At 46.0% G+C, this 13548-nt stretch overlaps 1 protein-coding gene across 8 annotated transcripts in view; it reads left to right on the top strand.

The window, feature by feature from the left end:
* Positions 1–13548, top strand: part of ANKS6 (ankyrin repeat and sterile alpha motif domain containing 6) — a 68523-nt gene that overhangs the window by 29635 nt on the left and 25340 nt on the right. For 6 of the 8 annotated variants that reach the window (XM_053567846.1, XM_053567831.1, XM_053567857.1 and 3 more), the window contains exons 9-11: positions 1958–2161; positions 4863–5016; positions 7400–7569. In XM_053567846.1, coding sequence (XP_053423821.1) covers positions 1958–2161; positions 4863–5016; positions 7400–7569 — 528 coding nt within the window. Of the gene's footprint in view, positions 1–1957; positions 2162–4862; positions 5017–6555; positions 6655–7399; positions 7570–8712; positions 8798–13548 lie in introns of those variants that run through there. The other 2 variants (XM_053567867.1, XM_053567876.1) reach the window with 2 other exon arrangements.

A 13548-nucleotide genomic window follows, 5' to 3' on the forward strand; every position in this document is an offset into this window, starting at 1 on the left:
ACAACCCACAGGAACTGTATTAAAGGGCCACGGCATCAGGAAGGTTGAGAACCACTGCTTCATAGTTACAGCTTTTAAATGAGATCATTCCCAGGAAGTTTTCAGTATGCTTGCCTCAAAATAAGCTGTTTATGTGACCTTGCATGTGTTACCTGGCCTCTAGGGGCATCACAGTCCTTTGAAATGAGAGCCTGATTGATGGTTAAAGTTGGATGTGAGGCCCTTCAGACCAAAGACCCTAATACTGGCCAGCAGAGGGCAGTATTGGAGAACACAAGGAAGCCCAGGGCTCCTAGATTCCAGAGCCCAGCACTGAGTCCTGACAGACCCGCCCCCACTGCACCCTGCCATGCCAACAGGTGTAAACTGATAGCTTTAACACTGACTGTGGGAGCTCATGAAGCCCAAAATTTGATCGTGTTCTTAAATAGCAATAATTACTTTCAGTACAAAGACAGAAATGCTATTATAGAAATGTTAGAAGATGCAGTAAAATATAAAGAAGGAAAGTAAATTCACCCTTGATCTTACTCCCAGGGATAATCATCGTTGACATTTTGTGGCATATATCTTTTTCCTAAGCAATTTTTAGCATCTCTGTATATGATATTGTGTTACAATAATAGTAAATACTATACCCAGTGTTTTTCAACCTTTTTTTTTATCTCACAGCATGCTTGAGATTTAAACTTTCAAAGCACACTTACATTATGTCGATTTTTTTTTAAAAAAAGAAAGAGTATGCTTACTGTGCTTTGAACTTCTTTCAAAAATAATTTAATTAATGGTTTTTAATAATTTTCCAAGATCCTCTCACAGCACACCAGTGTGCCATAGCACACCCGTTGAAAAATCACTGCTCTAGCCTGTACTAAGTGCTAGCCACTATTCACAGCACTGTATATATATTAACTCATTGCAGTGTTTAGACTCTAACCCCAGGGAGTGAAAATGCCCATCTGAGCTAGGTTTGCAACTATGACTCAGTCCAGCCCCTCATTTGCTAGATAAGATTGTGGCGGTCCAGTGGGGACAGCACTTGTCTTGAAAGACTAGAGCCCAGAAGGCCCGTCTTCTTGCCTTGGGGGGCCCTTGCCCTGACTGCTCATACCCTGTAGAGGGCACCAGAGCGCCATCCACCCCACAGATGGACGTGTGCAGCCATCGGAGCAGAGATACCCACCCACCCAGCGGCTTTAGCTGTGGGATGCCCATCCCCACAAAGCACCATCTGGCACTGAGTTCACAGTCTTTTCTTAATTAAGGTGAGCATGGACTGTGTGAATGCTTTTCTTTGATGATACAGCAGTCATCACTGTAGATTTTATACAGACCCCCAAATCACATTTTCAAAATTTAAAATTAGATGATAGCTGGAACTGTCAGTTGGAGGTGTGGCTACAGTGGACTGGGACGTGAGGGGCTGGGGAGGGAGGCATTGGGTCCAGCTCTTATCCCTGCCCCTCCTCCTGCAGCCCCAGGCCACTCTCACTGGCCTCCTGGCAGCTCTGCACCCCCATCCTGCTCTCAGCTCCAGGCCTCTTACCTCACTCTGTCTGGAAAGCCCACTCCCCGTCCTCACTCCCCTCACTGGGCCAGCTTCTGGCTGAGCTTGGTGCTTCCCCCCAGCCCCCATAGCCTCCTCTGCGCTCTCCCAGCTCCCCCACCTCCCCCACCTCACCTTGGCCTAGTGACACATAGCCTCACCTGCTCTGCTCATCTCTCCGTCCCTCCTGTTGTGGTCTTGCTGCTATGACAGATCCAGCAGGAGCCGAGTTTAAGCAAAGCAGATGTGGCATTGCTCAGTTGCTGGCAGGAGGCTGAGGACACCCGGGCTCCTGGCTTGGAGGGAGGGTGGTGGTGCCCTGCTCTGAGATACAGGAAGAGCCTTGTGGAGTCTTTCCCCAGAGCTAGGAGCCCTCCTGGTCTTGTCTAACCTCCAGCCTGTCTTTTTCAGCTTCGAAACGGAGCCCCTTTCACCAGACTCCCGAGTGACAAGCTGAAGGCAGTCATTCCCCCCTTCTTGCCCCCTTCCAGTTTTGAGCTGTGGAGCTCTGATCGGTCCCGCACCTGCCACAATGGGAAAGCAGATGCCATGAAGACTGTACTGCCCCAGAGAGCTAGCAGGGGCCACCCGGGGGGCAGCGGGAGCACAGATTCCGTAAGTGGTCCACTGATGTCTTTTCATACATCACTCACCGCTCTCTGAGACTGCAGAGTGTTTCAGGCAGAGGGACTACAGACTTGCTAATCCAGAGGGGTAGCGGCTTTTCTTTATCCTTTTGTCTATGAAGTCCTAAAAAGTAACTCAAAATGTTGGGGTGGGAGGAACATCTGTCCTCTCTGTGGAACCCCAGAGCTCCAAGGAACCCAGTTTGAAGACTTAATCTGGCTAATCCAACCTTCTCTTTAGTAGATGAGGAAACTGAGACCCAGAGGGGTGAGTCATTTGCTGATGATCACCAGGCAGGCAGGGGTGAGCTGGGGACCAGAAATCATGTTCTTGGCTTTTAATCTAGGACCAAGAGCAAACACTAGGAGGCAACTGGGTGCACAACCAGTGTTTTCTTGCATATACAGGGAGTGTGACTTCTGTCCTTCTGACCACAGAGGCTTCCGATCCGTGGCCTTGGTTTGTCCCTGTGTGTATGGAGGTGGCCCTATCAGCAGGCAGGCTCGCCCTGCAGGTGCAGCGTTATCTGCACTGTAGACACAGCGATGTGCAAACCAGAGGCCTCTGTACAGAGGCCCGTCTGTAGGGGGCCTGCACTACTCTGCTGCCTCTGGGCTGCTGTCATCATATCAAATTGGAGTGGGACACCCAGAGCCTGGCATTGGAGACATTCTTAGAACAAGTAGGCCAGGTTTGTGTTTAATCTACCATTCGTGGTCAGGCAGGAATGTGGGCAGCATCACAGAACCGTCTCTGAGACTTCTTACATGGCTACATTGCCTTGGGAATTTAACCCCAGAGGGATAGAACATCGCCACCTACTTTGTTCACCCTGCGAACGCTCGCTGAATCCACCTTTGTGTGGCCCCGTCAGCTGACCCTGCCCCAGAGGCATCATGGCGAAGACAGGCATGAGCATGAGGCAGAGTGCAGTGTAAGGCGCGTCCTGGGAGCTCAAAGAGTTGTTTGTGTGTGGTGGTGCAGTCAGGGGAGGCCTCCAAGAAGAGGTGACATCTGAGCTGCGATTCACAGACATGAGCATGAGGCAGAGTGCAGTGTAAGGCGCGTCCTGGGAGCTCAAAGAGTTGATTGTGTGTGGTGGTACAGTCAGGGGAGGCCTCCAAGAAGAGGTGACATTTGAGCTGGGATTCACAGGCATGAGCATGAGGCAGAGCGCAGTGTAAGGCACATCCTGGGAGCTCAAAGAGTTGTTTGTGTATGGTGGTGCAGTCAGGGGAGGCCTCCAAGAAGAGGTGACATCTGAGCTGGGATTCACAAGCTGTGGAAAAGCTTTTTCCCCAGGGCAGGGTAGGCAGTGGTGTCCCAGGCAGAGCGAGAGATGATGTGTGTGCAAGGCCTTTTGATGGTTGGCTCTGTCTTGCTCACTCAGAGACAGGCCTAGGGATCCGCCACGGTTCCCCTCAGAGGTTCTGAGGGGGGTTCTGATGAGCGAACCTTTGCTTCAGTTTCCCGGTGCTGGTGTAACACATCACCACAGAACAGGTGGCTTAAAACAACAGAAATGTGTTCTCTAACAGTTCTGGAGGCCAGAAGTCTGAAATCAAGGTGTTGGGAGAGCCACTCGCTCTAGAGAACCCAGGGGAGGGTCTGTTTCTTGCCTCTGTGGCTTCTGGCTCTTGTGGCTGTGTCACTTCCCATCTCTGCGTCCGTGGTCACACTGCCTCTTTTGTCGAATTTCCCTCTGCCATCCTCTAAAGATGCGTGTGATTGCCTTTAGGGCCCCTCCAGGTTATCCAGAATAAGCTCCTCCCCTCTAAATTCTCACCGTAAGTGCATCTTGGGCAAACACACATAATGGTCACTCTCTCATGAGGTGATATTTTATAGGTTCTGGGATTAGTACATAGACATACCTTTTGGGGGGCCACCGTTCAGCTTGCTGTAACCTTTGGTCATACCACTCAGTGCCTTCGTTGTGCTGAGGCCAGAGAAGGGGACTGAGGATACATGGCAGAGAACTAATTCCCCATGCAGATGACAGTCCTCAGGGGAACCAGAACATATGGTGACAAGGGTGGAGATGTGAAGGAATAGGCTGCTGGAAGGGAGCCTGCCCTCGACTGCAGAGGCCTCAGAGTGGAGGCCTAAAGGAGCCCCAGGGGAGGAGCTGGAGAAGCCATCCATCCTGAGGCACCAAAGGATGGGCATTGTCAGGAAACCCAAAGGAGGTTAGTGGGGCAGGGTGGCGAGGTCGAGCGGGAGGACCGTCTAAAGCCAGAGGTGCTGGGGAAGTTTCAAGAGGATGGAGGAGAAGTTGCCGTCCAGGCACAGGGACCGGTGGGCAGTATTGTGGAAGCAGGCTTGGGGCTTGGGGTGTGGTTACTGGGCCCAGCTGTGCTGAGGGGGCTGGACTTTGTCCTGGATGTGGTAAGGCCTCTGCGGTTTGTCAGTGAGTGACACAGGTTTCTTTACTGGAAGGCACTGGAGCTGAGTAAAACTGACAGCAGGGTGACACCTGGGAAATGATGTGGGGGGCGGGGGAAGTCAGCAGATAACAGGACCTCTGTGCCTCAGGGGCCTCCTGGTGGTCTGAGGGATGCTGGGGGTGGGGGGGAGCACTTCAGCCAGGGAGGCACCAGGAGAGTGCAAGGCCCTCCTCCCTGCTGGGCATGCCCCACAGGAGCGTGGAGTCCCTCCACCAACTACCAAACTCACCTTATTCTTGCAGGCGCCAGTCAGGCCTGTGAAGTTTCCAAGTCTCTCTAGAAGCCCAGCCTCTCCCACCAGTTCTGGAAATGTGAACCACTCTCCTCATTCGTCCAGCAGCTCCAGTGGGGTAGGGGGCCTCAGCAGGCATGGTGGGGAGCTGCACAGCCGCTCAGGTGAGTAATGGGGCTGCTGGGTGGTAAGACAACCTGTCGGGGCTGAGGGGTGAGCTGCCCCATTTCAGTCTACAAATGGTCCCAGAAATGAAGGCACACAGGGAGATGTGGCTAAGGGACTTTGTAATGAATTCACCATTCAGAGTTTATTTCGTAATATATTTTCTCGGAGATGAAGGTGGATGGAGAGGCAGGAAATAAAGTCCATGATGCTTTTTTTAAAGTTTTGCCAGAAATTAAGAAAGACACGTGATGTTTTCATAGTATTTAAAATTCTCAAAGGGGGCTGGATATAGTGGCTCACGCCTGTAATCCTAATACTCTGGGAGGCAGAGGCAGGTGGATCACCTGAGCTCAGGAGTTCAAGAGACCAGCCTGAGCAAGAGTGAGACCCTGTTTCTACCAAAAAAATATAGAAAACGAGCCAGACATTGTGGTGTACACCTGTAATCCCAGCTACTTGGGAGGCTGAAGCAGGAGGATGGCTTGAACCCAAGAGTTTGAGGTTGCTGTGGGTTGTGACGCCACAGCACTGTAGCCAGGGCACCAGAGTGAGATTCTGTCTCAAAAAATAAATAAATAAGCAAAATAAAATTCCTGAAGGGGTGTGGTAGCTCACACCTATAATCCCAGCTCTTTGGAAGGGTAAGGCGGAAGTGGTCACTTGAAGTCAGGAGTTTGAGACCAGCCTGTGCCCCATTTTTTTTTAATTGAAATAAAAAATAATCAAATAAAATTTATCCAGGTTAAACCTAAGAGAGCGTCTCATTCTGTCCCTTTATTGAACAGATGAGAAAACTGAAGCTCAGAGTAGGCAGGAGATTTGCTTAGAGTCACACAGCAAGGTGGTGGCAATTAGGTCTCAAACCAGAGTTCCCCACGGTTATTTGGAGCTTGTAGCACACTCTCTAGTCCTTCTAAGGTCATCCAGAACTGACCAATGCCAGGTTTTCAAGAAGTCCACCCTGATTGATGTAGCAAGAGCTTTAAGACCAGGTAAACCAAAAGATTAAAACAAAATGTAATCTCATCCTTTGGGGATTAGCATTAATATTTTTGGTATGTTTTTTGCAAAATATTTTTATGCATTTATAAATTTTATAAAAAGGAGTCATAATTTATTGAGTACTTAGTATATGCTAAGTACAGGGCCAGGCCCTTTAAATGAACTATTTCATTTAGTACCCTGATAGCCTGTGAGGTTATCATCTTTGTTTTACAGATGAGGGCAAGGACCATAAACTCAGAACAGTTAAATAACTCACCCAAAGTCACATAGCTGTTGAGTAGCAGACCCAGGACTGGAATCCAGACAGCCTGATTTCAGAGCCTTGCTAAACGTAAACTGCTCTATACCTTGCTTTTTCCTCTTTCCACACATTGCTAGATTACAAGTGCCTTTGTACGTCTCTGTGCATGCATCCACGCCATCTTTTTTAATAACCAAACAGTATTCCATTTATATTAGGCTTCACTATTTATTTAACCAATTCCCTATTGTGTGACACTAAGGCTTTTCCTAACTTTGTGCTCTTGCAGGTAATGCCTCCCTGAGTAGTCCCTTCATGCCTCCAGATTTGCCTACTTGTTCAGTGATTTCCATAACATAAGCTCCCTGGAGTCAGGACAGCTGAGTTTGTGAGTTTGCCTATTTTTGAGGCTTTTGATACATTCTACCCTCCAGAATGGCTCTAGCTGTTCATATATGTGAACTATTTATAGCAGTGCCTGGCAAACAATAAACCCTCCGTAAATATTAGTCGTTAGTGTCTTCCCTCGAGCACCTCCCAGCCCTGGAGATTGTCTCTTTCTTCCTTCCTTTTATAATAATTCAAGGTTACCGGTAGATTTGAGGAAACAGTGGGAAGGTAGCTATCGGGATTCAGTCAAAGAAGCTGGCCGCTCTGAGTTTTATTGAGTTAGGAGTTTGTCGATTCAATTGTGGGAGTAGCTGGAGACATAAAGGTCCCAAACGGAGTCAGTCAGTGAGGGACAGTCAGTGACTAGCTCTCCTGAAGCCCTGGTGTGACTGGGTAAGTCAGCCTGAGCAGCTGGCTGGCACTGCAGAGGGGCTGCCCTGGGAGTCTGAGGCAGGCTGCTGTACTATGCCTGGGAGGAGCTGGCGTGAGCCGGTGTGGCACAGGGAAAGCAAGGATGGGCTGGAACTTGGCCATGCTGCCTCCTTCCTGCCTCTTCCCATAGCGCCTTCATGCTGTCGACCTTCCACTTCTCAAGCAGAGTTCTCATGCAGTCACCCCTGGCCTGGAGCTACACAGGGAAGGGAGTCCGGCGGATGTGGTTTCAGCACAGTGCAGCCCTCTACTCTAGTATTAGAGTAAGCACTCTGTACCTACAGAGGTCACCCCTGTTTCTGTCTCCTCAGGTGGCAGCATAGACAGCGTCTTGTCCCAAATCGCTGCCCAGAGGAAGAAAGCAGCCAGATTATCTGACCAGAAGCCCAGCCGTCAGTCAAGTCCTGTGGGGCCAGCACTCGGGTCCAGCTCCTCTGAGCTTCCAGTCTTCCCTGCAGGCAGCAGCATTCCTGGTGGCAAGGTGCTTACTCTGTGTTGACTCCATCTGCTACACTCACAGATTCTGTCCTAACATGACCCACGTGCCGAGGAGCAGGGGCAGTATCTCAGTCGTGGGACAGGACGAAAGCCAGGCCCTTTCCAGACAGCCCTTCAGGGGCTTCCTGAGCAGGCTGAATCAGTCCACTGCTTGTGTTCACCTCCTGCTGCGTCTCCAGGTGGGAGGAGGTTGGGCACTGAGGTGCAGTGAACTGCCAGGGTGCACCCCTGCTTCCTACAGCCCCAGGGATCATCCAGCCTCACCTTATTTGTCCATTAACAAGAGTGAAAGAGGTAAGAGCAGAGGTTCAGCAGCCACCGCGTGGGGTCAGATCTCGGCCCCACACTTTGCAGTCAGGCTGGGACCTGGTGGGGTGGGCCTGTAGCAGCCTTGTTAGTAGTCTTTGTCTGCGGTACCTCTACCTACCACGCTTGCCCATCGCGTGCCACTTGGGAGCGTCTGCTCTGTGCCTGACACTGCCAACAGAGAGGATGCCACTGTGAACTGGGAGACTCAGTGACTGCTCAGGGTGCTAGGAAGGACACAGCATTCATGTTTTCATGCAATGGGAGCTGTTGAGAGAAGTGGCGATGCCGTGGGGACACAGGTGGGGGTCCACCCCAGGCTGAGTGCCATCTGGGTGGCCATCTGAAGGATGAATGACAAGCCAGGGGAAAGGGTTAGGGTGGCCAGGGTTGTTTGTGAGCCCATCCTGGGTGCTCCAGAGACGAGAGCCTGCATTGGGGAGGTGATGAGGGCAGGTCCCAGGCAGGACAGAGCCCGAGCCTCACCTCCCAGCCTCTTGGCCCCCTTCCTCCTTCAGTGCAGCCAGCTCAAGGTCACTCCCTTGTCAGCATCTCCAGTATGCACAGCACGAGAAACCCTTAATGCCTCTCTGGAATGAAGAGTCTTTTAGTGTCTTGGGGCTCTACCCCTCCACTTCCTGAACCCCTTTGCCTTGGTTGATATATGGAGTGTGATATACCCCAGAGTATAGGTGCCCAGTTGTGAGTGTGAACCGGCTTCTCTGCCCACTTCCCTCAGGGTGCTCCGATAGTTCCTCCTCTTAAGACTTAGGACACAAGTCCAGGCACAGCCTTCATTATATTTCCTACATGTCTTCAGATTGAGAAAAATATTAGGCCACAGCCAGCCTCATCCCTGGACTTCTACCCACCAAAGAAGTGGCTTCAGAGATCTGCGTCTTAATGTATGTATGTGAAGTAATCTTTATTTTTTGCCCAGCCATTGTCAGTTACGTAACTTTTTGTTATTCAGAGTTCCTTATGCAATAGGACCTACATAATTAGGTTCCTTTTACAATTTAGCTCCAAAACCAGGTTTTCTCTCCGTACACATTAGCTTATTTTTCATTATGTTACACAAAATTTCAGTATTTGTGTAAAGGAGCTATATAATTTTCTTTTAGAATCCACCTGTGGAAAAAAAGACACTACTGATATATTGATGTTTTTTTCATCGGATAGTAAGAATTTATATAATTTTTGTATTTCTATTTTTGCCTTTGCTTCTAGGAAACTCAGAGCTACTCATTAAGTCTGCTAGTCTGAGGCTTTAATATAGTTTTTCTCTTCTCTGTTGTCTAAAATGTTGTATTTCTATTCTGATGATTTTTATTGGATGTGTTAGATATTATTAGCTTCCTTAAATTGGTGTTAGAAATAGGCATCTAAGTTACAAACTGTATTAACTATTACTTCACTTGGATGTATCTGTCATGTATAATCATATGTAATTTAATGTATAGAGAAGTATAATCTGATGTAATTAGGTCAAAAGAGGCATTCAGGAAATCGTAAACTGGGGAAACCACCCATTTCAATGATCACCTGATATTATCATAATATACTGTAGCGCTATATAAAAATTCGGATTTCTTTTATTTTCTTTGCTTTCTTTCTTTTTTTTTTTAGAGACAGAGTCTCACTTTGTCACCCTTGGTAGAGTGCCATGGCATCACAGCTCACAGCAACCTCCAGCTCCTGGGTGTAGGCGATTCTCTTTCCTCAGCCTCCCTAGCAGCTGGGACTACAGGCACCCACCACATGCCCAGCTATTTTTTGTTGCAGTTTGGCCAGGGCTGGGTTCAAACCCACCACCCTTGATATTTGGGGCCTGTGCCCTACTCACTGAGCCACAGGCACCACCCAATTCAGATTTCTAGGTTCCATCCCAAGATAACTGAATGAGACTCTCAGGATAGGGTCTGGGGAATCTGTTTCTCCCAGAGAGTCTATGCAGCCAGCGTTGCCCATGGCTATTAGAAACCACTGCCCTAAATCAAAGGACACAGAAGGGGACTTTCTGTCCCAGCAGCAGAATAGAGACATGAAGTGCTTTTCAAACACTCCCTTAGTCAGAACCAGAAATTAGTATTCAAAATCTGAGTCTCCTGAATCTGGTTTTGTACTTTGCTTAAAACCAGCAGCTCACTGTAGTGGAACATTCACGAGCATGGTGTCTAGAATGATCATGCATCCGTGTGAAGTGAGCCTTAGGAGACACAGAATGGGTGGAGTTAGAATGTGCACAACACTTCCCAGATCTTTGGGGACCCAGAGGCCCGCTGGGTAGATCAGCTTTATATTCCTACCCTAAAACAGTGATTCAAACAAAAGAAGATTTACTTAGCTTGTGCATCTGGGGTCAGCAGTCTAGTCTGGACTTAGCTGGGCAGGTCTTCTGATCTGGGGGCATCATTCATATGACAGCTGGGTCACGTGTGTCCGCAGCAAGCGTGAACATGTTCTCGTGGCAGTGCATAAAGGTGTGGGTTGAAAACCAAGTAGTTGAAGCAAGTCCGCAAGCCCATCATGGGGGAGTGCACAGAGCTACATAGCAAAGGGATCCAGGGAAGGCTAGAGATGGTGTCAGTAGCACAGTCTGCAACATCAGGGATGTAGAGAATAGAAAATCCCAAATAATCTTATATTCACCCAACCTTTCCCCAGTTATGCTGCCATGTTTCTTTGCTTTTGGCAAAGATCTGTTTTATGGGGATAAACTGATTATCTCCTGCTTAATAGGAAACTCTATTTGGGAATGTCCTGCTTTATGTAAAGAGAGGATTTATTAGTAATATAGGCAGCTTTTTGACAAAATCTTTCAAAACCTAAGTCCTAAGGGAAGGACTTCTTTTTCTACACTGGGACATAGTTAGCTAGCAGGAGTATTAAAGGCTTAGCAGAAGAAAAAGTGTACCCATTCCCAGACATAAATAAAAACTATCTCAGTCTCTACTATACAAGATGTCCAATTTTTAGCAAAAATTATAAAAGGTACAAAAGACAAGAAAAACTATGCTCCTGAGAAACAAAGCAATCATGAGAATTGGACTTAGAAATGATAGGAGTGTTAGGGAATTTAAAATAACTATGATGAATAATGTTAAAGGCAGTAAGGAAAAGTGTGACCAACAGGTAAGATCATATGAATAACGATTTCAGCAGAGGTGGAGAATACAAGGATTCCAGTGGAAATGTTAGAAGTCAAAAACATAGTATTAAAGATGAAGAATGCTTTTGGCAGGCTCCTTAGTAGACTTTAGGTGGCCGAGGAAAGAATCAGTGAACTTCAAGATAGGGCAATAGAAATTACCCCAACTGAAAAACCAAGAAAAAAGAATTAAATAAATAAGAACAAAACAAAACAGAGCATCACGAAGTTGTGGGATAATATCAAATGCCGTAGCATATGGGCAATTGAAATCCTGAAGGAAGAGAGAGAGAGAAAGAATGGTAGGGTAGAAGGAATATTAAAGGAATAATGGCGAAAGCAAAGAAATAGTGGCTGACAATTTTTCCAAACTAATAGTAGATGCCAACCTTCAGATCTAGGAAGTTCAAAAACATTTACCCCAATGGGGTAAATACCAAAAAGATACCTGGTATTATCAAACTTTAATTACTAAAAGTAAGACAAAGAGAAAATCTTGAAGGCAGCCAGAGAAAAATAGAAATGCAAAAATAGGAATGACGGCAGACTTTTTTTCACAAACCATGCAAATTAAAGACAGTGCTATGGCATCTTCAAAGTGCTGAAGGGAAAAGCAAGTCATGCTGGCTCATAAAATGATTTGGGAACTATAATATTATCTTCTAATTTTCTGGAAGAGATTGTATAGAATTGGTATTACCTTTTCCTTAGAGGTTTGATAAAATATGCCAGTAAAACCTCTAGATCTTCAATTTCTCCTTTAACTTTTACCAGATAAATTATTTTAATAGCTAGAGGGCTATTTGGCTTATCTGTTTCTTCTGGAGTGAGTTTTATATTTTCTATCTTGCCAGGAATTATTCTCTTTCATTTTGAATTGTTGAATTATTATTATAATTTTTTGAGATAGGGTTTTGCTCGGTCAACCTGGCTGAAGTACGGTGGTGAGATCATAGCTTACTATCCACCTTGAACTTTTGGGCTCAAGCAATCCTCCTACTTCAATCCCCTAAGTAGCTAGGACTAGGACCAGGACCACCATGCCTGGCTAATTTTTAAAAGTTTTTAAATTTTAGATAATATAGTCTTGCTAATGTTGCCCATTGCTGGCCTCAAGAAAACCCCCCACCTCAGCCTCCCAGAGTGCTGGTTTTATAGGCATGAGCCACCAAGCCCAGCTCCTCTTTTCCCCTAAGATTGGGAGCAAGGATATATTTTCATGACTAACAAGAAAAGAAAATGATAAACCAGCAGTCTTTGTGACCATGCATATAAAACTCTTCACAAAATATTACTAAATCTAATCCAGCGATAAAAGGATAGCACATTCTGACCAAGTGGGTTTCACTTGAACACTTCTAGTTCACCATTAGAAAATAAATCAATGAGATTCACCATATTGAATAACATGCAGAGATTCATGTAGAGATTGAGTAACATGCAGAGATTCACCATAAAGAATAACATGCAGAAAAATCACTTAACAGAATTCCAGATTCAATCATTATTAAAAATCAGCAATCTAGGAATTGTGGGGACTTCCTGTATCTGATATGAAACATCTTTAGCTAGTATACTTCGTAAAAGACTGAGGTGCGTGCTTTCCTCCTAAGATCGAGAACAAGGATGCTTTCTCTCATCTCCAACTCTCTGAGCTTTGTACCAACTAGTACAATAAGCAAGAAAAAGAAATAGGAGACCTGCAGATTGGAAAAGAAAAAGTGCAACTATTCTTAGATGACATGATTGTCCGTATAGAAAACTCCACAAAGAATCTACACAAAAGCTCCAAGGATTAATACGTGAGTTAAACAAGGTCTCAGGATACAAGGACGGTGTACAGAAGTCAGCTGTATTTCTGTATGTCATTGCTGACCAATTAGTATTGAAACAACTAATATTTTTAAATTCAAAATTTTAAAAATACCATTTGCAATGCATTTGAAAGGTATTATATGAAAAAATGAATACTTAAGTATAAATCTAATAAAATACATGTAGAATCTATAAATTGAAATCTACAGAACATTGATAAGTCAAAGAAGTTTAAGTGAGACAGAAGGCTTGATATTGTGAGATAATCAGTTCTTTGCAATTTGATATATGGATTCAAATCCTAATTAAAATACCAGCACTTATTATAAATTTTATGTTGCGATGCAAAGAAATTATAATAATCAAAAGAATCACAAAGAACATAGTTGGAAGACTCACACTACCTGATACGAAGTTTTGCCATAAAGTGACAGTGGAGTCTTAGTGAAGGGATAGATGCCAGGATCAGTGGGGCAATACAGGAGCCTCGTCAGCTGAGTGTCTTTGGTTGAATGAGGAAAGGCTGGTCTTTGCAGCCAATAGTTCTGGAGCAATTGGATGTCCTTGAACCTCTACATACACCTCACAGCTGATATAAAAATTAATTTGAAATGGATCAGAGACTAAAATAGAAAAGGAAAAACTAAACTTTTAGGAGAAAACCTACATGACCTTGGATTTGTCAAAGAA

Source organism: Nycticebus coucang, chromosome 2 (genome assembly GCF_027406575.1).
Source record: "Nycticebus coucang isolate mNycCou1 chromosome 2, mNycCou1.pri, whole genome shotgun sequence".
Classification (NCBI taxonomy): Eukaryota; Metazoa; Chordata; class Mammalia; order Primates; family Lorisidae; genus Nycticebus; species Nycticebus coucang.